The sequence below is a fragment of the Annulohypoxylon truncatum genome (assembly GCF_022578515.1).
Source record: "Annulohypoxylon truncatum strain CBS 140777 unplaced genomic scaffold F4807scaffold_10, whole genome shotgun sequence".
NCBI classification, from domain to species: Eukaryota; Fungi; Ascomycota; class Sordariomycetes; order Xylariales; family Hypoxylaceae; genus Annulohypoxylon; species Annulohypoxylon truncatum.
In genome coordinates this window covers 1,139,464-1,161,962 of record NW_025953796.1, presented here as the reverse complement: position 1 = coordinate 1,161,962, position 22,499 = coordinate 1,139,464, and the positions used below count along the sequence as shown (strand labels likewise).

Genomic DNA, 22,499 nt, shown 5'->3' with positions numbered 1-22,499 from the left:
TAATAATTAAAGTTTATTATATATTTATATAATATATATCGTAATATATAAAATAAATTAACGGGTTAACGGATTCGGTATTATCGTCCGCCGTCGCTAGAACTCCATTTACCTCATAAGGTTTAACGTTGTCCGGGGACCCAATTAAACTTTGACGGCATTTCAAGTACCAAAGTATCGAACTCCACTTAAATTTGACGATTTTCAAGATCGCGACTTTGCGACTTCAGACTACAGCGCCTCTTCAGTACTTACGCCTTTGCCTTCACCTTCGCCAGTCCATGATACCGATCAGTTAATCTCGGACAACGTACGATACTAGCGGCGACTTTCATATTGCGCCGCACAAATCCTCTCCTATCCTCCCACCGAACCCGTCCAGTAAAGAGGAATAAGGGAAGACCTCCCACAAAAACCCGCCCGCGATGCAGCCCACTCAGGCGCTGCTCAAGGCATTCCGCAAATTCCGGCTGACCACCAAGGATGCCAACAAGGGTTTCTACAAGGGAACACGAACGGGTAGAATGGGTCGGCACACCAAGCATGGTGGTTACGTTATCGACTGGAGCAGGGTGCGGACATTCGTCGTACCCCCTAATATGGATAGCTTCAAGGTAACCTCCCCTTCCCTTCGAATCCAGGGACCTTTGGAAGCCGAACACAAGCCACATTATTAATTGTTGGAGACTAACTGGGGGTGATAATAGTTAACCCCCTTCGTGACAAAAGTGATGGGGCGGACGAGAGGTCGGTACGAGGGTTATCGCATGGGACCCAAGAGCCCAGAGCTGTATCTGGACCGGTGGAAGCGAGAGAACGGTTTGGACTGAGAGGTTGTCCTGGAAGAGGCAAAAGTCGTCTTTAATCAGTATAGACTGATGCTGAATATAGAAGACGGGACTGCGGTGTGTCACTCAATATTGAGTTGATCGAGTCACCCTCAAGTCACCGTGTCCATAACCGGATGTCTTCGAAGTCCTTACGGTTTGGGCATATGATGATTATAGCCATGAGAATCACGAGTATCAAAGGACCTGTAGAATCTGTATTATACCAATTATAGAAAATGACATGAAGCATAACACCTCAAATTCAAAACCGCTTCCAATCCCGCAACTGCAAGAATTCAATTCCCAATCCTAGGTATGAATAAGATTTAAACGAGGGTATATAAAAAGACATAGTAAATAAATGGCATGCACACTGTCCTGAGTCTGACAAATGAGATATGATCTGGGTATATAGTTGTATCCCGTTTTTCCCTGAATCCCCAACTTCCGAAAATACAAATTAACTATTTCTTCGTAGGTAGATCTTCCTGCGCACTAACGAATGACTCCAACGGGGGACGTTCGGTGGCAGGAGGGGCCCCGTCGATAGTGACCAGCGGTGTCGTCGGTGCAGTAGCGTAAACTCCTTTTGCATCACCATTCTCGGTGAATGGTGTAGTAGCCATACTTGGGGCTTTAGCGTTCCAAAGGTTGTCTATCTCATCGCTGTAGACAACAATGGAGGCTCGTGCTGAGTTGGTGGTCGTAGATCCTGCTTTCTTTACTGCTTCGGGATCGATAACCTCATCCTTTGCTTTGTCGGTAATAGCGGCGACGACAGCAGCACTGGTAGATGCCATAGCACGAGTCTGCGGGTTCAGCGGTGTCGGACTTGCGGCTCGACTTGGCTGGTCTAGTGCTGAAGTCAACGTGATCATGCTAGCAGTTTCGGCTTCTTTATCAAGACTGAATGGTACGGCAATACCGCAGACGGTAGGACGCTTGCCCGTAACGCCTGTATCTGGAACATAATCTGGCTTGAGCATATTACTTCCGGCCGAGGGCGGCTGATCGGCTTGTCTGGACTTTTCTTGTCTTATAGCCATAAGCACAGATATAGGAGTGTCCTCGTGAGCACCATCGTCTTCTGCAACCTGACTCTCGTCCCTAACAGTTTTTGTTTTTGACCGACTTCGTTTGCGTGTCACTTCCTTGTCGGCAGCCCCGTCCTCCTGCAGCTTAATATCAGACGGGGAGCGGGCTCCTTCTCCTTCTTCCGTGGTGGCATACTTAACCCCAGGTTTGTCAACTCCGTGTTCCCGATGCACAGTAGCTTCGTCATGTTTAGAGCCCCAGAGAGACCACAGTGCAAGACCCATGCTCTTGGTCTTCTTCTTCTCTTTTAGGTCCTCGCCTGGCTTACGTCTGCTAGCAAGAGCGGCTGGGGGTGGTATTTCTCCGTCGAAGCCTACATATCCCGCGGCCATCTCCTTAAGGCGTCGTTTGTGAATTTTAGCACGGACACTCCCGAAGCGTTTATCCCATTGAGAGCGTGTTTCGAGCCATCTTCGTACTGGAGTTTCCTTGACGACACCAATATCATTCCGATCCATAGTACAACCGGGTAACTCGCTAGGGGCTGCCAAGGGGGTAATAATACCATGACGACTAACACGCTGACGGATCATGTGGTTCTTGAAAGGTGGCAAGGGGTCCCCAGCTTTTCCTACTTCAGCTTTGGGGCCTTCCCCAGATTGAACTTCTTCCCTAGCTTCTCTATTCGCAGTGCCGGCATCGGAACTATAAACGGAACTGGAACTTGATATAACCGAAATAGAATCGTCATCGAGAATGTCGATCTCGGTCTTCTGGGCCCTAGCCAAAGCCCAGGCACCAAACTGTGCTACCGAACGATACATATATTTTGCTGGTCTGGTGAAACTGAGCGTTGGCGCAACATGACATAGATCGTCCCAGACTTGCAGCTGTACATCGGTAGGTTTGTAGCGATTTAGTTGTTCTCGTGCCACATCATCCATCGCGGAGTCCGGAGGTGGATATTTGGAAGGATTTGCGCATTTATGTGCCAAGTATATTTGCTCGTCTCGGAGGATTTCTCCGCCCCCTGTCATAATGAGCAGAGGCGGTAACCCACCAAGGCTAGGTTGCATCACAGGGCTGACCAGAGGATGCGACAAAAGCTCGTTAGTCGTATACATCTAGAAAGATATTAGCAGGTTTTCCTCATCCATATTTACATTCTACAGTTACCTGAATCTGGTCTTTGAGTTTAACCTCTTTCCCATCAAGATTAACCGAGATGAACCCTGTTTCGGCAAGACTGCTATTATCAGCATCTTCTCCCTTTCCCACATTTAGTTGAGCAAGATCTTGGGGGAGTTGCTTCGTTTCCACTGATTCCTGCTTCATCAATTTAGTTGTGCCCAACTTCGTGTTTTTGGCTACCTGTTCCTTTAATAAGGCATATTCATCCGCGTTTAAAGGAGGCCACGCCTTTGATGGTTTGTGGTGAAACCCGTGTTGAGGGATGTAGTCGAGAGGGCAGTCGCCCGAAACGCTGGGGAAAGAGTGTGTCAAGTCCACCCAAGGGCTAATGAGAATGGCACCAGCTGGAAGAGGGATATACCTGTCCCTCATGATAATCAGCATGCTCATGACCATTCCGCCTCCAGCAGAATCTCCGGCCAAGATGATTGTGGTTGGATCTTGGGTTTCAAGCAGATATAGGTATGCTGCTAAGCAATCCTGAAGCCCGCAAGGAAAAGGGAATTGAGGAGCTAGCCGGTACTCGGGAGCAAAAACCCTAGCCTTCAGCTTCCGAGCATGTCGTTGCATCTGGTACCTATGTTCATCGACACTCCCAAAGAAATAGGCACCTCCATGGACATATAGCATAACTCGTCGGCCCGGATCACTAGCCTTCTTACGCTCGTGATAGTCAGCCTTCATCTCTATCCATTCCGCCTGAAGAGGGCTCTTGGGCTTCCGCCATTGCCACCAATTCTGACCGCCGACTTTCTTGATACCATCTGGCCCTAGTTGTTCTTGTATGACGCCGGCAGCCTCCACAAGCCTCTCCTCGGGGATCTCAACTTGGTCCACTTTAACCCATTGGGGATGAGGCACCCACTGCGAAGTGAAAGCCTGTAGTTCCTCAATGGTGTGGTGCGACGCGAATGTAAGGAAGGACCGTATAAGGTGTAAGCCTTCGTCATACGATAGATGGGCAGTCGGTCGCTGGCGTAATGGCCTGCGATTCAGATACTACAGTGTCACCACACTTCAGCTTAGCACACTCCTTACGTGGATACCAGAGGAAACCAAACAAGATTTTGGTGGAAGGTTAACATGGAGATATCATCGGATGGCTCGGCCATTTATAAGCCAATGGCAACCGCACATTCATAACAACGTAAGGTCTAGGTTGTCGGAAAGACGGAAACCATCTATATCATAATAGATTGGGCACATACGTGAGACAAAAACGTCGACAAGACGGTCGGCGTAACCGCCATAGAGACAGTAGCCGTATTCATATTCATGACGACCTGGCCTAAGCAGGGCCTAGGTGTCGTATGTCGAATAGTTTTCGAATGTTTCTCGAGGAGCACAAAAACGTAGCTTGTCAGAAGCTATAGCGGTGACGGGCTGTGTGCCTGGATCGAAGCATTGGATAGTCGGGTAAGCTTAGGAGTTTGTGAGTTATACAAGCCCGTCAGGCGTAACAATGGAGAGAAGGGATGCAATTTAAGAAAGTCTATTGTCACTCCTTTTCTCATTGGCTTTATGGGTTTATGTATTAAGTGGATAAGAGAATACATCCCTAGGTATGTAGGGAAACTACAGGTAGCCAAGCTATCCAGCTGGCACCTACCCAGCTACCTCATTTTACATATCATTTATTGGTGATGTCATTTCCCAACCCGTCTCGGATCGAAATGAGACAAACTGAGACAGAACGACCCATTCACAGTGAATCTGACCCGAAAGGGGAAAGGCTGTCGATAAGAGAGGCTAGCGCGAATCTCAGTTCATTAGACTTGCATATCCCCTACCCGCAATGCGCTATGCGGTAAAGAGTGGCAGAACGATAACGGAGGAAGAAATTATTATCAAAAGTGGGCGAAATATGTACAAAAAATGCCCCTCTATACGTAAATAGTACCAAATCTGATATTGGCGTTGAGCAAAATCACCAAAATGGCTTCTACAGAGGCTGAAACGTCTCCAGGTATATATCATATTCTCCTATATTCTCCCATGAGTATTTTATTATATATAGGCTTAGTGGTTTCATTCCGACACACGAATATCAACTAACTAGACTTTAACCCCCAGAAACCCGACAAGCGCAATTCGAACAAGGCGTAGCCATCTCGCTGCACCTATGGATCTCCCTCACAGTCGCAGTCCAAAACGGCCTAGGCGGTCCCGATTCCGATGACAAGCGTGATTGGTTTGCAGGCGCCATTGTCGATATGTTTCCCAGTTTCGTCGACCTCGCCAAGCCGCGCAACCCGTCCCAGAAGGTGCCCCAGGATCCCATCGCGGAGGACGTTGAAGCCACTTTGCTGCAGGTCATGTGGGACGAATTCGAGACCAACGTCGATGATGATTCCGAAGTCGAAGTCGCCGATCGCATAGTGAAGGCTCGCACACAGTGCGCCGCCGGCAATTTCGAATTCGTCGAAGAGCTGCGACGTAGATGGTTGGCTACGAAAGGCAAGACGGTTAAGGTGCAAGAGGTAGATGGAGAAGACCAGGAAACCGACTGGGAAAGCGATGACGACGAGGATGAAGAGGATGAGGACGTTGAAATGGACGAAGCACCCGCCTTAGTTGCGGTACCCAAGGAGCGCCCTCCGCCAGAAGTAGACGAAGATGGCTTTACAAAAGTTACGCGAAAGAAGCGTTGAGCAGTAGCATGTGAGATATGAAGTCTGCTACCGCGACCCTCAAAGAACAGGGTCGCTGGTAGTTTTGCGGCATGATATAACATAGCAAGTTTGCAATGAAATATGCTTGTAAGGATATACAAGAGCGTCGGGGAGAACAATATCATGCATTCGAAGCCATCCAAAAGAGACCAACCAACGCCAACGATAACTCCGAAATCATATCAATCAAAACCAGCAGGGAGCCAACGAGCCAATCTTCAGGCAGCACTATATTACTCCCATTCTTCATCGTCACTATCATCGCTATCCTCCGCTTTCCGAGTTTCCATGGGACTATTAGGGGCCTGGCTTGGGTTTCCGGATGCCGCGCCAACAACGTCATAACTGGTATCACTGTCGGGTTGAGACTTCTCATCGTTAGACTTGCGGGGTTCAGCAGGTTTGAGATGTCCTTTGGCCGGAGCGGCACGAGCAGGTGGGTGAATTGTCGTGGAAGATTCGGTAGAAGCTGGCCTCGCCGGCTTTCCTACTGGCTTAGTTGGCGCTGTGTCCTCGTCGGACTCCTCTGATTCTTCCTCTTCTTCTTCTTCCTCCTCCTCGGATTCCTCGCTCTCCGACTCCTCGCCCCAGCCGATCTCTTCTTCGGCGGATGCGGCTAAAAACCAGTTAGCTAGGTCCATAAAGATACACTATAAATTTTAAATGAAACAGACCCTTCAGTAGATCTCGGCGACGTGCTTCAGCTGTCTCTATACTATGTCTGAGGAAATAGTATCGCTTCCAGAAGTCGGCATAAGGAACCTTGTCGGGAACTAGCTTCTCCATGTTGGCCCGTAGTTCCGGATACTTGGCCAAGTCGGCACTGATGTTCTCTGTCTTCTTCTCCGCATCAAAGTTCTTCGCCCATGCGGCATACTCCGTAGTAGCAGAATCTTCGGTAAAGCTCTTCTCGGTCGTGTGAATAACATGAAGTTGTGCGTCGTATCTCGAGGTGTGAATTACTCGTTTTCCGGATTCATCCTTGCTTTCGAAGCGGCGAGCGGTTCCCTGGGAGTCGTCGGATTCAGAGGCAGGCTTGACGATGACAGCGTCGCGGAAGAAATCTCGGATATTCCCGCCGAATTTCAGGAGCGCCTCATCGGCAGCATCCTCTGCACGCTGAATATCCTTCAGGCGTTTCGCGGCTTCTGCTTTCAACCGCGATATAACCGTTTCGGAGTCCTTTGCTGGATCATCGGAGCCGGCGGCCTTCGCTGTAGTCGGGGTAGTCTCGGGATCTTTCTCCTTATCGCTAGATGACTGCGATCCTTGTTCCGGGACGACAGGCGGTGACGTAGTTAACGAGAGAGCTCTTGCGCGGAGGTTCGCAAGGCCCCTAGTAGCATCTGCACTGAGCAATGTGACCTCTTGGTGTGCCTCTCTGTACACAGACTCGCCCTTTGATGAGAAGGGTGTTGTTAGATTGCCCCTATGGATTCGTGCAATTGCCATACCTGCTTGATCACGTTACCGACAGTTCCGCCAAGCCATGTACCCCAAGTGCTGCTAGAGAATGCACGGTATGCCTCCTGAAGGTCTTCGTTGAGAGTGTGTTCGGGTTTCTTCTGGGAGGATTCAGCATCTTGGTTTCCGTCGCGATTCTCGTTTCCATCTTTCGGGAGGGCTTCTTCGGCAATGTGGTCGTATGCGAGATCCATGGTTGGATCAGGGCATGGAATTCCGTAGTTACCGTATCGGATCAAATAACTCAAAGATAACCCCTCTTTTACAACAGATAGAGAGGGGTGGTATGTCAGCAACTAGAACTCCTTTAATTACTATGTAAAGAATGGTATTCTGAAGTCGGTGTCGATATTGTAGATGTTTTGGGGTAGATGACGAGGCTGATGGTATCTGCCGATTAACGATTGACGTATCGAAAGGCTAAGGCACGTTAATAGGAGTCAAGTGTTGTACCAACGCAGCATAATTAGCATAAGGAGGTACTTACTTGGCCATAACCTGCTACCCCTTTCAGTTTAGCCCCTTTTATCTTCCCACCCCTCGTAGGTGCGGGGAACCGCAGCTAGGGAGGCATGAGCATCAACAATTTCTTAGTGGATGGAATTCCGCACCGAGCCCACATAGAGCATGTATCTCTTTAAATGTTCCTGCTTCGTATTGTCAAGGTACGTACGGGAATCTTCCACCATTTCTCCTAGGTACCTTGTTGGGTCTTTCCAGCGCCACTATGTACCTATGGAAGTATCGATTCCAATCACGTGGATGTAGTCCTGTATCGGATACCCCTTTCTTTTTCTGGTTTTCTGCATATGCGCCTACAAAGTTCAATCAATTGTTAGAATTTATTAAAACACTCAACACCGCTCTCTTCAAAATCTGCAAGGCATTATCTGTTTCGGTTTAAGAGTGGGATATGCACTTTGCACTTGGCATATGCTACATTCATATCATTGGATAAGCATTTTGCTCTTACACACATTATGAAGCAGCATTTGGAATTCCGTCACCTATAGAGAATAGTGGCCGAATGTTGTCTGCCCACTCCGGTTCTCTTGTGACGCCATGAATAGACGGCAATCGACCTTGAAGTCAGCTGTTGTACCACTGCAATATGTTGGAAGCAGGTCAGATAATGATTCTACGCCAATGCCCCACGGCTTCTACGGAGATCAGCAATAAAGACCGCATTCGAATCTAGAAGTCCTGTGTTCATTTCCAAACTTAGGGCTTACGCTGCGAGATAGCGGTGTTCATACGGAATATTCCATACCTAGCAAGACTGTTACCTGAAAACTGGCCATACATGAGTGCAAGGTAAGCATTAACACCGGTTGGTAGTGCATATAATAGTGCACCTACATTTACACATAGGAGATATACCTCCGTACATATCTTGACCTCGCGTATTTTATTATATGTAGGTATCATGCGGACTTGCCTTTTCAGACCTTCCCACTATCCAGGGGCCTAGACTAGCCTGTGACCCTTTCCTGCCTTCATACTAGGGAATTTATACGCTGATCACGGCACAGTCTCCAGCAGTCAGGCACCAGGCTGACGTTGAGTCATCGTCCCTACCATTATTCCATCATAGACTGCAAAGCCCGACCGCCGAGGTCTGCGAGGTCAGACGGGGCATATATATGTACGGATAGAATCATGTCGCCCTAATCCCCGCCACTTAAAGGCTAAATAGAGATCCGATAACGTGACTCGGCCTATCATACAAGCCGTTGGACGCCGTTCCGATCCCACCGTGGCCTGCAACCCCCAAGGGCATAAGATCTCCTATTGGGTGTATCTTACCTAGGTACATCGAAGTGGCCTTAGTAAGTACAACCGTGACTATTATCGCTTATGTAGGTAGGTAAGTACGTAGGTAGGTATTCTCGAAATGCTTGCTTCGTACCTTGTACAATATATGTCCTGTAGAAATCTCATGCTCTAAGTTAGATTGGAGACCAAGCTCACCTTGTCACATCGATGTCATACGCAGATCAAGCATTTTAGATCGGCAAACTAGTAGTTTAAGTATGTATGCGATGTAGCAGCCTTTATACGTATATAGTTAGTTACATAGGCAGATGTATGTACGCATCGTATCTAGAAGACAAGGAAACATCGAACGCTGTCGAAATTCGAGGTGCTAGTGGATCTTAAGTACAGATTGCCTAGCAGGGGAGATCAGGGGGTGTGAACGTAACACGGATAGGCGAAACACACGAAGGGCGACCAGCCACAGTCAGCTCCGTTATGTCCGAATACCAAAAGGCCAAGGATCTAAAAGGAACAGTACAAGGACCAGGCCTATTCCCCGCCACATCGAGTTTCCTTCCAATGTTTGAACTTGTCTTGTACCCAAGAGCGCTTACAAATCGGAAAATTGCCTGTCTTCTGCCCCCCTCTCTCGAATTCCTTTCCTATCATGAGAGATTCGTAGATCGGTTTCTTCACATACATTTTCTGTATTGTACCTTACAAGCCTACCGATATACAGCCAATACAAGCCTCTCACATCGACCACGCTGTCCCGAGGAAGAAGGGGGGTGTGTTTTAGTAGTGTGGCTCCCCCTACGTCGACTCCCTCTAAAAGAAATCAGGCGAAAAAAAACGTTTGTTCCTTTTCCAGTCTTTCTATCAGCCTCAGGAATCCTGGGAGGCGAATTTTGTCTTCTTCTTTTCCAATCCCTTACATTCAAGCATCTGCGTGGCACTTTGGTCGTGGATAGCTTCGACCTTCAAGGCCACCAATAAGTCTCTTAAGATCGATCTTATCTCAAAGCTTCGACGACTTATACGTCAACACTATAGCGCGGCAATTGCTGCGCTTCGAGCCATTCTCCCGCCTTTAGCTCCGCTTCCAAATCGTCGTCATTGGCAGCGTTGGCTCAACTTGAGCACTGACGTCTTCACCCAATTAAGAGGGGTCGTCAACGTATTCAATTCATATCACTTCTAGTCTTCAATATTTCACCTCTCGCTGTTCCTTAGTTGTGACTTATTGCTTCTTTAACTTGTCGTCGCCATTCCTAGAAACCAAGCTACAATGGCCTCGACTCACTCTCAAGCTCTACACAATTTCATCCTCACACCTCAACAGCAGAATTTGCTATTCCGCGCTCTTACTTCGAACCAGCCAGGCGGTAATAGCGGCAGCTCAAACAACGCGATGTCTCTCTCGCCTGAGTCATTGTCCAAGTCTCCTGTCCAGACTCAGAAGACTGAACCCAACCTGGCTTCCCCGAACGGTACCTCCAATGGCATCCAGGAGAGTCCATTCTTGGATTATGATTACGATCTGGGACCTGATGCTAGTTTCGATTTCGATTTTGGTCATGACGGTCAAGCAAAGATGATTGGGGATCTCCCGGGCACTTCGCCCACTGACGACTCTAAAGCTAGTTCTCCTGATGAGGAGAGCCCTGATAAGAGAAGCCATCCAGATGACGAGGATGAGGAGGAGGAAGAGGGTGGAGGCAAGCGAAGGGAGAGTGAAGGAAAGGTTCCCAAGAAACCTGGTCGCAAGCCTCTGATGAACGAGCCTAGTTCGGTGAGTCGCAAGCATGAACCAATCGGTCTTGGTGAATCAGACCACGTCTAACAGTAATACGTATAGAAGAGAAAGGCCCAAAACCGCGCAGCTCAACGCGCGTTCCGAGAGCGCAAGGAGAAGCATTTGAAGGACCTCGAGACGAAGGTAGAGGAGCTTGAAAAGGCCTCTACGGCAACCAACACTGAGAACACTCAGCTGCGTGCTCAGATCGACAAGCTGACAATGGAATTGAACGAGTATAAGAAGAAGTTGACGCTCCTTAACAGTCCGCGTTCAGTCACTACTAGCAGCAACCCAAGTCGGAATTCAGTGTTTGGCAATGCCGCGATACAAAACTTGAGCGACGTCAACTTCCAATTCGAGTTCCCCAAATTTGGAGTCCTTCCCGGACCTCAGACTTCTTATGCCTCTATCCCCAGGACATCATTGTATCACACGTCGTCATCGGGCAACAGCCCCAACAGCCAGAATCAGAATAGCCCCATGGATAAGTCCAAGGACCAGACCACCGCTAAATCCGCTAAGAGCAGGGAGAACTCTGATGCACAGTCCAAAGATGCATCATCGAAATCCTCGGGATCTCCCTACGACAGCACGTTCGGTGCCAGTGTATCCAGGACCAGTCTGGATTCTAGCCACAACAGCGTAAATGGAGCAAACGCAGGTTCTCCTTGCTCGTCGACAGCGAACTCCAACATGGGACCAAGCTCATCTTGTGGAACCTCTCCTGAACCATGCACTCAATCACCGATGGGCTTCAAGCCTGTGGATACTCTTACCACGATTGGCGAGGAACAACCATCCTTGACGACTGATTCTATGAATCGTAAGTCTCGTCAAGATGCTGTTCATTATGACTTTAATAACTAACATAAATATCAGATTTTAATAATATGGGAAACGTGGATTTCTCCAGCATCGACTGGATGTCGCAGCAAAATGGTGGCCAATTCGATCCGCAGCTTTTCGGTGACTACCGGGAGCCCCAGGACAATATCCTTGCGAGTGCTACTTTCGATGACAGCTTCTTCAATGACGCCTTTGACGTCGATTTCACAACTCCATATAACGTAGCACCGAGTCCTAACGCGCCTAAGAAGAACCTGATCGCCGAGATCGACGCCCGTAAGGAATCTGAGGATACCATCATCAACAGCAACGGAAAGCTGCTTACGTGTAACAATATTTGGTACGTCAAATTACCTTTTTTTGGAGCAAGTAGTGATATGTGCTAACACCTAGAATAGGGAGAAACTGCAAGCCTGTCCCCGCGTACAGTCCGGGGACCTTGATCTCGACGGTCTCTGCTCTGATCTCCAAAAGAAGGCCAAGTGCGGTGGATCTGGTGCCGTTGTTGATGAGCAGGACTTCAAGGCTGTCATGACCAAGTACCTAGGTGCTGACGCCGGAAAATGCGCCTCGTCTGTATCCGGGAGCGTTTCACTGTAAAAGAACATAGCCGGAGGATCATCGCTTCTCGATAGAGAGAGTGCTACTGCCTACCTACTATTGTGCCACCACCATCACCATTCATTGGGTAACGGCGGAAGGAGTTCTATTGCTTTCGACGGCAGGTTATGCCATAAGGCGGAAAGGGGCGTGGGGTATAGGCAAATACCACCGCGGGTCAAGACGAGAGAAACGAAACAGGAAAGGACAAGAAAAGAGAATGAGACCTGTCTTCTCACCCCATCTCTGGGGTGTCAGGTTGTCTTCCATCTCACATCGTCAAACCACATTCATGGGAAACGGAGTTGCATTTGCGACAGAGTAAAGGCGAAAAAATAACCTTTTTATGTTGTCTGTGTTTTTGTTTTTTCCTGAGTCGTGCTTTTTCCTTGGACCGAGTCTCCGCTTCTAGGCGGATTCCGGGTGGGTTATTATCAAGGGGTCAAGGCGAAGCGTTTATTAGACTCGTCAATGAATGCTAGTCTATGACCGACGGCCGGGTTCATTGGGAATATACCTAACTAACATATCCTATTTTACCTACCTTAGGTAATAAATGATGGATGAGATGAGACCAGGGATGATGATTTTGATGATTGTTTGCCCTGAGAGATGTGTTTACCACTAAAACTGCCAATTGATGAACCTGTTATGTCGATTTTATCGAGATATTGGCGAGGGATAAGGACCAGATCTTCCCAAAGGCGACCAAAAAAAGGATAGGGGGGAGAAAAAGGAAATGGTGAGATACGGGAGAGGACTTTCGGTTCGAGGTGACGTAGCATCTGTCTTGTCGTCTCTCTTTATATAGGATTCTAACATACATACCAAACACACATGAAAGTCATGGATTCAACTATGTATGAGAGCTTCGAGGTCCTGTTTTGATGATGAATTACACAGGTGTGCGCACTTACCAATTTGACTATGTTCCTGAAGCGGCTTGTCGAGAGTTGTGTATTTCAGTGCCTTGGACTTGAGGTAGTTTGATGCTTAATGCTTAATACGAGAATAGCAAGAGGCTCCTATATGTGTGTTTTGCGGGCTACCGCTTGACTTCTTTACATACAGCATCTAAGCATATGGTTCTTTATCCTGGATATATTGCAAGACAGTTTACACTATTAATTGCTTGTTCTTAGGGGTCGCGTTATGTATACCCAAGAGATCTCGGAAGATTAGAAAACGAGGTTGATGACCGGCAAGGAGACAGCACCATGGATCGAGTTTAATGTTATGACTATGTAGATTATGCTGGCGATATAAAAGAATTCTAAATGTATTAGTGGCAGTCGTAACTAGGTAGGTACCATCTATAAGTTTTATATCAAGGAGAAATAGGAGACGCAAGCATTTACAATGAAGAACATAGGTACCTACCTAGGTAGCCAAGTCTATCACAAGCATAACATATCAAGGGGACACTTGAACAATCTTGTTGATCGAGCCATTGGGAGCTGTTGGTGTTGGTTTAAATCTTACTAGTTCTTACATTCTAGATTTCTTACATGATAGGAACGACATGCCTGTCTACTTGGGTACTAAAGTACTTAAGATGAGGCAATTAATGACTTCTCCAACATAATTAAGTATGAGGACTCTCAGCTGAAAACAAAAGGATTGTGATACATCGTAATAGCCTTACAGACAGCCAAACCCGCAAGATCTACGGGCTCCCGAGGAGAGTTTCGGACCCGAGCTGTTTACTTCACTCGTCTCCTTGCTTCCGTCTTCGATATAACAGCATGGGTCCACGTAATCTTCGCCTATCCGATGTGAAGCCCTCATTCGGATATATGTAGAATACTCTACAGTCAAAGTAGCAAATACTTTGGTAAAGGCATCCCTTTTGATCCCTTTCCAAATTGTAAGATAGAGCCAGGCTAATTCAACCAAAGGAAGTAATAACAACAGCTAGCGAGTTTTAAGAAGTTGGCTTGATAAGAAATAACTCTCTAAGTATACGGATGTTCCGGATATAAAATTCGTCAAGCAAACTTGTACATTTGATGAAGATAAGATCATAAGAATACGGTTCATTTAGAGGACAGTAGTATATTTAACACTAGGTAGGTACCTAAGTATCATAACATGATGATTAAAAAGAGGTAGTTCCCTATTCATCATCAGATGTATGCTAATATAAGAGAAGGTAGGTTGAGATGGTTACATGTAAACTAAATACTTCACAACTTATAAAAGTATTATGGTCATATCTCATAACACGGTACATACCTACCTACTATCATGAGATATATGAACATCCTTATTTTATGGTTTGATTCTTTTATTCTTATCTCATTGATGTTTATTTCTTGAGAATCTTTCTGTAGTTACGTGTAATATCTCTCTGGGTTGTCGACGTTTGCCATTACTTGGCCTCTTATGGCCTTTCAAGCGTGTGAGCATATCTCCTGATGTATTAATTGTCACCCCATATTGTTTAGCTGAGAGTATCGGACTAATTACGAGAGTAGCTGAAATCCAAGGTACCATACGATGGGTATCTTTCATAGGTACCTAAGTATGCTCAAGCATAGCACGCTCCTTGTAAGAGACATCACGAACACCTATAGTATAAATATCAATGTAGATAGTGCAACTGTCCTACATCAATCAAGACAACAGTGATGCGACTTCTCATACTGAGAAGCCAGCATAGAATGGCATTGACATATCGGTTGGGATAGGAAATAGAAGTCGCTATTCAGTATGGAAAGTAGTGTTATGTGTATTGCATGCTCTCTACCGTACAGAACGTGCTAGCCTGAAGCAGCACGTTCTTTCACTATAAAACATGCCAACTGTAGTAACAGTGTCTATGCCGCCTCTGTTACCCGATATGGTCCCGTCTTCCTTCTCATATTGCCTGCCCCACGGATTGGTATTAACAGCGGGTACCGTAAGCCGTATATGGTCCGAAATCTGCCAATTATCCCTTACTCCGAAGTAGTAGTAGTGGAGCTTCGATGTAGTGTCGTGCCAGACGTCGATTCCTATCATGGGTAGAATTGTCTAGAATTCGAACTGAACCCTGAAGATAGGAACTTGCACACTAGAATATACAAGTAATGAGATGGCCTCTCAGTATTTCGCCAAGGGCCAATAGTGACGACAAGGGGGGTGGAAGGGGAGGCGAGTTGGTATCAACTCGCTACTAGAAACTAACACTGCTGTTAGTTTCAATGAGAGGAATAACGGCTTGGTTCGTCACTCATGATATGGGGGTGTCCGTATTCGTTTGAAACTGATAGAAATCGTAATCCGCCCGATGGTTGAGTCGCATTCAATCCTTCACCAACGGAGATTCGAACTGGCTTACAAGCCACTCGACCTCAGCTTGGGCTCGTGAATGTTAAAGGGGATTTATGTGATGTGATGGATGAGGGTATAATATGCGGATGAGTTCCACGAAACCCTCGTAACCAGTTTCCGACGCCCAAAAAGTTGCTGAAATAGAATTATGCTTGGGCCGGAAAAATCAACCGACGACCTGTCGTGCTCCTTCTTTGCCAAGAACACCCCTCTCTTTTGGCTTCGGACTATGACCCCTTTTCTTCCTGCCAAAGAGACCGAAGACTCCGCCACCTCCACTAGAAGCCTTATCGTCATTTACAGCGTTGGCATCGGTTGGCAATGTAGCATCTCTACGCGCCAAATCTGACCAACTTCCGGTGTCCTCAAGCGTTACCGATATTCCACCGGTTGGGGACTTGACTTGTATGCCTGCCGAACTTGAAATACTCTTAGTATATGCGCGGTGGTACGAAGGAAGTGGTGGCGGTGCCGCTCGTTGTGGAGCCTTAGGTGCACGGCTGTTATTTGAAAAGTTCCTGTTCAAGTGTGAACCGTCTTGTGCGGGTGGAGACTGGTGCTGTGTCTGTGAAACTCCATTGTTGGTTGGGGCCGGCTTGGCTTCGTTGGTACTGATAGCCTGTGGTTCTTCGTGAGATGGACCAGGCGCCGACTCATGGTCTTCCGAACCTTCCCCTTCCTTCAATCCCGCAATCCTATTTTCACGTTAGTCTATAAGAAGGTAAGATTGTCAAGGAGCTTTACTTCTTGTACGCTGCCACAGTATAATCAAACGGCTGGAAATCTCGTTCGATGGTACGGTATAGCTCTTCTTCTCGGATCTCCTTCTCCGTGGCATCATCCTTCAGCTTCTCCCTAGGCTTCTGTCTCCGCGCCCTAGCCTCCAGCGGCGCTTCCTCTAGCAGCAGCTCTTCGAGATCGTAGGTGGCATCAAAATTAGTCTTGTCCGCCGACGGAACAAATATAGGTTCTAATTCCTTTCGTTCCAATGCGGCGAAGTCAATGGCTTGGAAGAAGGGTTCGTTTATGAAGCTTTGCCAGGTATTACCAAGCCTTTGATCAGGGTTCGGGTTTAAAGCGGAACCGATGGCATATAGGCACGGTAGCGAGACAGGTGGTTGGGTGACAGGAAATTTCGGGTTAGCAGCGAGGATAATGTTCGTCAAGGTGGATTCCGAATTGCCCTCGAAAGGCCGCTATCATGTTGGTAAGCACTTATGCTGACGGGGAATTTCAGATCCATAATGGGCTGTTTGTCCTGTTACCTTATTGTATATGCATTCATAGAACAGCACGCCTAGGGACCACCAATCGGCTCTGACGTCGTAGCCCTTGCCCGCATAGACTTCAGGAGCGAGGTAGGCAAGAGTTCCCGATTTACTAGTGAGAAGCTTTCCAGGCACCACATCAGACGCAACGTTCTAAATGACAAAATGGTCAGCTTATAAAATAAGGTATGGAGCGATTGGCGTCTTACGAAATCGGTCAAGTGGACGTGACCATCAGCATCCAGTAGCACGTTGTCCGGTTTGACATCTCGATGTATTATGCCTTGGCCATGTATGTATCTGAGGGCACAACCCAATTCAGCTATCCAGAACCGCACAGCGTCTTCGGTGAAGGTCTTCCTCGAAATGTGGAAACGTAAATCGCCTCCGCTCATTAAATCGACCACAAGGTACCTATTAGTGTAAGTCGTATTAGATAGCTCGCTTTGGTGCCGCCACTGATAATTGGTGCATACATATACTCGATATCTTGGAAGCTATATCGCAAGTTACAGATAAACGGATGATTCACATGTTCGAGCATGCGTCGTTCTCGTATAATATTTCGAACACTTTCGGACCGTACGACTATAAAGGCGGAACAAAGTCAACATCTAAAATTTTCTCATAAACGGCATACGTATACCCAATCGTATTTACTTGCGGAATCAACGTACCCTCATCTTTACGAATGTATTTCAAGGCAAACGACAAGCCCGTGTCTTTCCTCTCGACTATTCGTACTTTACCGAAAGCACCTCGGCCGACGACTCGTAACAATCGGAAATGGTTGAGGTTTACTGCGAAGAAATAAAAAAGGTAACTCGTTAGCTGATAGAAGTTGTTGGCGGTAAGAATAACTCTTCCGAGACATGGCATGAAAATCCCAGCCTCTTTCTAGCAAAGTAGAGAAACGTACCTTCGCCGTTGAGGTCAACGGGCTTGCCTTGGCTGTTGCCCATGGGGAATATAGGTCTGGCAATCCAGTTTCGGCAATTCTAAGTGGTGTTCAGCAGCGTGAAGTCGCTGAACAGATGACGATATGGCGATTGGGCGATTGGAAAAGACCAAGAAAAGATAGGGCAGTTATTAAGCGCAAAAAAAAGATAGAATGATGATAGGGAGGATCTTGGGGATGTCAGGAGGTCAGAAATGATCCACTATCCACTTCCGCTCTGAGAGGTCCCAGGGTACCGTGTGTACAATACTATTCTCAGCCTGATGATCGACTTAGGTAACGTGGTTATTAGTACCATGGGTAGGTAATAAATGGGAGGTAAGGAAAATTAATTCAAGCAGCTCAACCGAGAGAACTGGTGGCTTGATATGTATATGTATTCGTATACTCGTACGAAGTAAGTAATAACTTATTATCTCGAGAGGCGAGAAGAGGGATAAGAGAGAATGAGTAAGTTTAGAGAAGAGAGAGAGTTGAGTTGAGAGTTAAGAGTCGAACTAGCACCAGCAAACTGCAGGTATTGCAGGTATCGACGTAGGTACCACCTACCTAGGTATGTAACTCTCCCACTCTGCAACTGCCAATTGTAACGATCGCAGCAGCGCTCTAGCACGGATGAGAGTACCTAGGTCGGTCTAGGTAGGGTATAGTACAAGTACCACCCTGTGCCGTGTTGCGAGGTTTAATAGAGAGATAGTAGGGAGATTACAGGTATCGTATACAAGCATTAGACCTGTAGAAAGGGTACTTTGCGTAGCGTGGTGGGCTTGAGTTTTTATGGACCTATCAGAGGTAGGGATTTGAGATAACATGAGAGGATCGTCGCCGCTCAGCTGCGGAGTTCCCATGTGCAGTCAAGCAGTTAAGCAGTAGTTGCCGCGTGAGCTGACCGTCTGTGGCATTCTCCCCTAGTAAATGTACTCCATCCTCGCCTTTTAGGCCCACCAAGATACCCAAGATACCCTAAGATATAGAGCCTATTAGTGTGTAATATAGCACAGACATGCGTCAGGGCTAACCCGACTAAGTAAAGTTCTAGTATCGATCCGTGTTTCAGCCCGTACATTTCCACGCTTTGTGGCTTGTTGCCTTCCTTGCTTGCCACGCTACCACGCTATCCTATCCCCCTTATCCATCCCAACCATTTGCCATCCCTACATTGGACGCCGGAGGTTCACCGTGGACCTTAAGCAACGAAATATTATCTACATCTACAAGGAAGTCCATCATCGCCAACCTCTTTGCCACTATCAAAATTCTAGGATCACATAATCATAATCTTAACCTGGACGTGTGTCGAACCTCAATCTATTGTTTATGTCCTTTCCTTGCAGTAATTTGCTTTGTCTGCAGCACCTCAGGTACCTCCTTTGTTAATCCGGGTTGCTTCTTCTAATTAGGAAGATTCCTTTCTTCTCGAATAATAAATTCCACGTTTTTACGTGCCACTTAGCCAGGAACTATTCCGATAATTCCGCGATCATTCGTCTCTCCTAAAGTCTTCTCGAAAGCTAAGAACCGTCACCGAACCATTCGATGTCTTTCAATGTCTTTGTTGAATTGGTCAGTTTCGATCGGCCCTAATGTTCGACATCTCTACCCGACATTAGTATCCTAAGCAATCTTATGAAAGAGTCTCCTGTCGAGTGAATTGGGCAATGTTAATTTTAGCCTAGCCCAGCGGATTTGGGGTATGGCATGGCTGTCCAATTATTGGCCAATGAGCTGCATTAAGTAGCTTTTCTAGAATAATGTTGTTGTATTACATACGGCGAACCGTCAGCCTGCGCCGGCGAAGCAGCGGGGAACGCCGTCAAGTGTTGGCCGCCACGTATAACTTGTCGGCGTTGTCGCCCCTATTTTCGGTATTGCCGTACCGCCGAGTTAAAGGTAAAAGACAGCGATCCTATAAGATGTTGTCATCTTTCCCCCCTGATTCAGATTTTATATTATAACTACCAATTTCACATTCTCTAGGCCACCCACCGAAACATAATCTATACCGAGCCTCGTGGCTAAGTATAGGTAGAAAACAGAATATACATACGTCAGATGAAAGTCTCAGAATATCACCGAACTTCTCCGTGCCCTCACATAGAGTGGTTACTGGAAATAATCTGCACGACGACAACCATGGAAGTCACACGGCACCTCCGATCTATGTTCCAGTTAATATTGGTCTCCATCTATCATGGGAGTCTACGTACGTACGTAGGCAGTCAGGTTCAAGCTCGGAGCGAAAGCAGCTTCGACCAGTTAATGTGGCCCATACGCGCTATGATTCGTTCCACTAAAAGCTACCGTACGAGAGTTCACATTTTAAAGCGAATTCTGATTCAGCTCCTTGTAGCTATTATGGAGCTCAGAAGCTCGAACAGGACAAGTAAACCGGGTCATGGCTTAATCATTAGTACGAACCGGTCTTCTCTCTCACCCTAGTAACAACTCCAGTAGTTCTCGTATGCCACCACCGACTTTGTTCGAACGGGTGCATAGTTGTGATATGGCCGGAACCAAGACGTAAGGGAGCATGCTCAACCGATCGGAAGAACGAGCTGTTAAACTGCGCCTCGCGTGTCTGTGTGTCAAAAGGCCAAGAAGTCAAGTACGTGGACAGTATGCAATTCCCAAGTGAGTCTCTCTTAAGTGCCTAAGATTTCAATTCTCTGCTACATTTTTAATTCCTCAAGTGAAGCCATCGCGATTATAGTAGGTTATACTATTTGTTAGAGTAGATTTCGGTGCGATCCTCGATCAGTCCAGAGCAATAAAGGAAAGGAGGCCGTAATTGACACCCGCAGGCTAATAATGTGAGATGAACATCGACAGCGCTAGGGTGGGCTAGCCGTGGAGTCTAGCACGACAGACTCACTAGTATATTTCAGTATCAGGTATATCCTAATCACGCTATTAGAAGATTTTTATCAAGATATTCACACCGGTATCTATAGAGAATTGTAGTTCAATGGGTGGGCCGGAGATGAACGATATATCTAAGTCGGCTATCCACGGACCTCAAGACAAAAGTTCCCCCACGTGAAAACGACAACTATTGTGTGACGCGGCGAACAATCTGCCAAGAAGGCGGCATAGAAGAGTATAACCAATTTATACATTTATGAGGCTGTGATGTAATGGAAGTGGCTATGAAAAGGGTATCCTTATGTCTTGATGACGTGGTCAGAATCTGCCGATTTTTATATGCGGATGACGTAGCAGTGTTCTAGAAAGACGAAAGGAATAACATTAGAGTTCCGGATAAACATTCGTAACCTTGTTTGCGATTGCCGGGACCCAGATCTGAAGCCAAGATGCAGATATGCAAACTCTGTCCTTAGTCATCTAATGCAGCGGCACAAGCACCATTACCCGGAAGGGGAAATCCGGGGCCGCGGGTCTATCCGTTCTACGCCGTACATCCCCATCCGTACTATCAGATGTGAGCGTAACTGTTTATTAGCATCGCAACCTACCTACAACCTCTTATAAGAGCTGCAAATCGTGCTCTACCATATACTTATCTAGGTAATTGGTCCTGCGGATCGAGTCAATTTCGATGCCTAGATAACTTCAAGCCCTCTTGTTCCTATAGACTCCGCGTCATAGTAGAATGCAAATTAGCGTTAAGTCCGGGTTCATTTCCTGAATAATAGTATCAATCTATTAAACACCGAGTAAGGAAGATAGAAGATGAGTTCGCAGGCATGTAGTTATCATATAGTAGCTTGAAGATTGTCTATATAATCTAGCTGTTGAACCACCATCAAGGGACACAATATCATCCTCATCGCATTCCTTCGCACCTCAAACATCACCAGTAGTCTCAGATATATCTACTCACCTCTTCCTCGCCATATCAAATCCGAACTATATACCCATGGCCGCCACCGTCGACAAGTCAAAGCAGTATTTCCCCCTCGCCGGCAGCGCCAGCGACGGCTGGTCCACGGAGACCGAAGCGACAGCAACATGCTTCTGCGGTGCCGTGCAGCTCGCCTTCGTAAGTCCTCCTCCCTCTTCCCCCCTTCCTCCCCCTCCCCTCGCTCAGCCCTACATACTCTAACACTCTTCTCCTCCCCCCCCACAGCCTCTCCAAAAGCCCGGCCTGATAGACACATTCGTCTGCCACTGCAGCGACTGCCACAAGATCACCGCCTCCATGTTCGCATCGAACTTCATCGTAGCAGACGCCTACCTGCGCCACCTCCGGGGCCGCGAGACCCTAAAGCAGTTCGGGCAGAGCAAGACCATCGCCTCGGGCCACCGCATGACGAACCACTTCTGCGGCGCCTGCGGCACGCTCATGTACCGCGTTGGCGCGCAGTGGCCCGGCGCGAGTATCCTGCGCATCGGCACCGTCGACGACTTTAGCTTGCAGGACACCGTGCTGCGCCCGCGCGTCGAGCAGTTCGTCGAGGAGCGGATGAGCTGGCTCGGTGAGGTTAAGGGCGCTGCTGAGAGGGTCGAGGGGATGGCGAAGTTTGGATGAGGGTCTAGGGGGAAGGGGGGCAAGACTGTGCTATGAACGGATGGTTGGTTTCGGTGCTCGGGTTGGACTTACCGTCCGGGGCGGCAAGGCGGTCTTCTCCTCATCCCCCGTCAGCTTTACGTACGCGCATAATCATGAGTCCATGGTTGGATTAGTTTCGTAGGAGCTGGGATTTAGAGACGGCACAATTGGGGTTGATGGTTGTCAGCCACATGTACATGGGTCTGGGGTGGCGATTGGTATGTACATAGAAAGGTTCCCTTTATTTTCAAAAG

The 22,499-nt window shown here is 47.4% G+C and overlaps 7 protein-coding genes across 7 annotated transcripts; 4 read left to right on the top strand and 3 right to left on the bottom strand.

Moving 5' to 3' along the window:
• Window positions 1-187: 187 nt before the first annotated feature.
• On the top strand, window positions 188-1,035 carry F4807DRAFT_420450 (50S ribosomal protein YmL27). Its single transcript, XM_047997490.1, has 2 exons — window positions 188-614; window positions 708-1,035. The coding sequence occupies exons 1-2, from the start codon at window positions 426-428 to the stop codon at window positions 828-830; spliced, it is 312 nt and encodes a 103-aa protein (XP_047855977.1). The 5' UTR covers window positions 188-425; the 3' UTR covers window positions 831-1,035.
• F4807DRAFT_420449 (alpha/beta-hydrolase) lies at window positions 1,036-4,666 on the bottom strand. The gene is made up of 3 exons (XM_047997489.1): window positions 4,265-4,666; window positions 3,042-4,055; window positions 1,036-2,989 (listed from the first exon to the last, which is right to left on the bottom strand). Exons 1-3 carry the CDS (start codon window positions 4,331-4,333, stop codon window positions 1,295-1,297), a joined length of 2,778 nt encoding a protein of 925 aa, XP_047855976.1. The 5' UTR covers window positions 4,334-4,666; the 3' UTR covers window positions 1,036-1,294.
• A 325-nt stretch (window positions 4,667-4,991) lies between these two features.
• On the top strand, window positions 4,992-5,707 carry F4807DRAFT_451061 (pre-rRNA-processing protein TSR2; the record flags this gene model as incomplete). The annotated part of the gene is made up of 2 exons (XM_048000201.1): window positions 4,992-5,022; window positions 5,130-5,707. 2 exons carry the CDS (start codon window positions 4,992-4,994, stop codon window positions 5,705-5,707), a joined length of 609 nt encoding a protein of 202 aa, XP_047855975.1.
• A 127-nt stretch (window positions 5,708-5,834) lies between these two features.
• Window positions 5,835-7,837, bottom strand: F4807DRAFT_39067 (BSD-domain-containing protein). The gene is made up of 4 exons (XM_047995896.1): window positions 7,680-7,837; window positions 7,183-7,612; window positions 6,403-7,126; window positions 5,835-6,344 (listed from the first exon to the last, which is right to left on the bottom strand). The coding sequence occupies exons 2-4, from the start codon at window positions 7,384-7,386 to the stop codon at window positions 5,962-5,964; spliced, it is 1,311 nt and encodes a 436-aa protein (XP_047855974.1). The 5' UTR covers window positions 7,387-7,612; window positions 7,680-7,837; the 3' UTR covers window positions 5,835-5,961.
• Window positions 7,838-10,092: 2,255 nt separating this feature from the next.
• Window positions 10,093-12,467, top strand: F4807DRAFT_39041 (PAP1-domain-containing protein). The gene is made up of 4 exons (XM_047995892.1): window positions 10,093-10,742; window positions 10,809-11,571; window positions 11,628-11,934; window positions 11,993-12,467. The coding sequence occupies exons 1-4, from the start codon at window positions 10,239-10,241 to the stop codon at window positions 12,192-12,194; spliced, it is 1,776 nt and encodes a 591-aa protein (XP_047855973.1). The 5' UTR covers window positions 10,093-10,238; the 3' UTR covers window positions 12,195-12,467.
• Window positions 12,468-15,378: 2,911 nt separating this feature from the next.
• Window positions 15,379-18,086, bottom strand: F4807DRAFT_466703 (kinase-like protein). The gene is made up of 7 exons (XM_048002418.1): window positions 17,697-18,086; window positions 17,455-17,577; window positions 17,254-17,365; window positions 16,987-17,191; window positions 16,775-16,930; window positions 16,254-16,705; window positions 15,379-16,204 (listed from the first exon to the last, which is right to left on the bottom strand). Exons 1-7 carry the CDS (start codon window positions 17,737-17,739, stop codon window positions 15,676-15,678), a joined length of 1,620 nt encoding a protein of 539 aa, XP_047855972.1. The 5' UTR covers window positions 17,740-18,086; the 3' UTR covers window positions 15,379-15,675.
• Window positions 18,087-21,159: 3,073 nt separating this feature from the next.
• On the top strand, window positions 21,160-22,386 carry F4807DRAFT_38886 (Mss4-like protein). Its single transcript, XM_047995880.1, has 2 exons — window positions 21,160-21,735; window positions 21,823-22,386. The coding sequence occupies exons 1-2, from the start codon at window positions 21,613-21,615 to the stop codon at window positions 22,222-22,224; spliced, it is 525 nt and encodes a 174-aa protein (XP_047855971.1). The 5' UTR covers window positions 21,160-21,612; the 3' UTR covers window positions 22,225-22,386.
• Window positions 22,387-22,499: the final 113 nt, after the last annotated feature.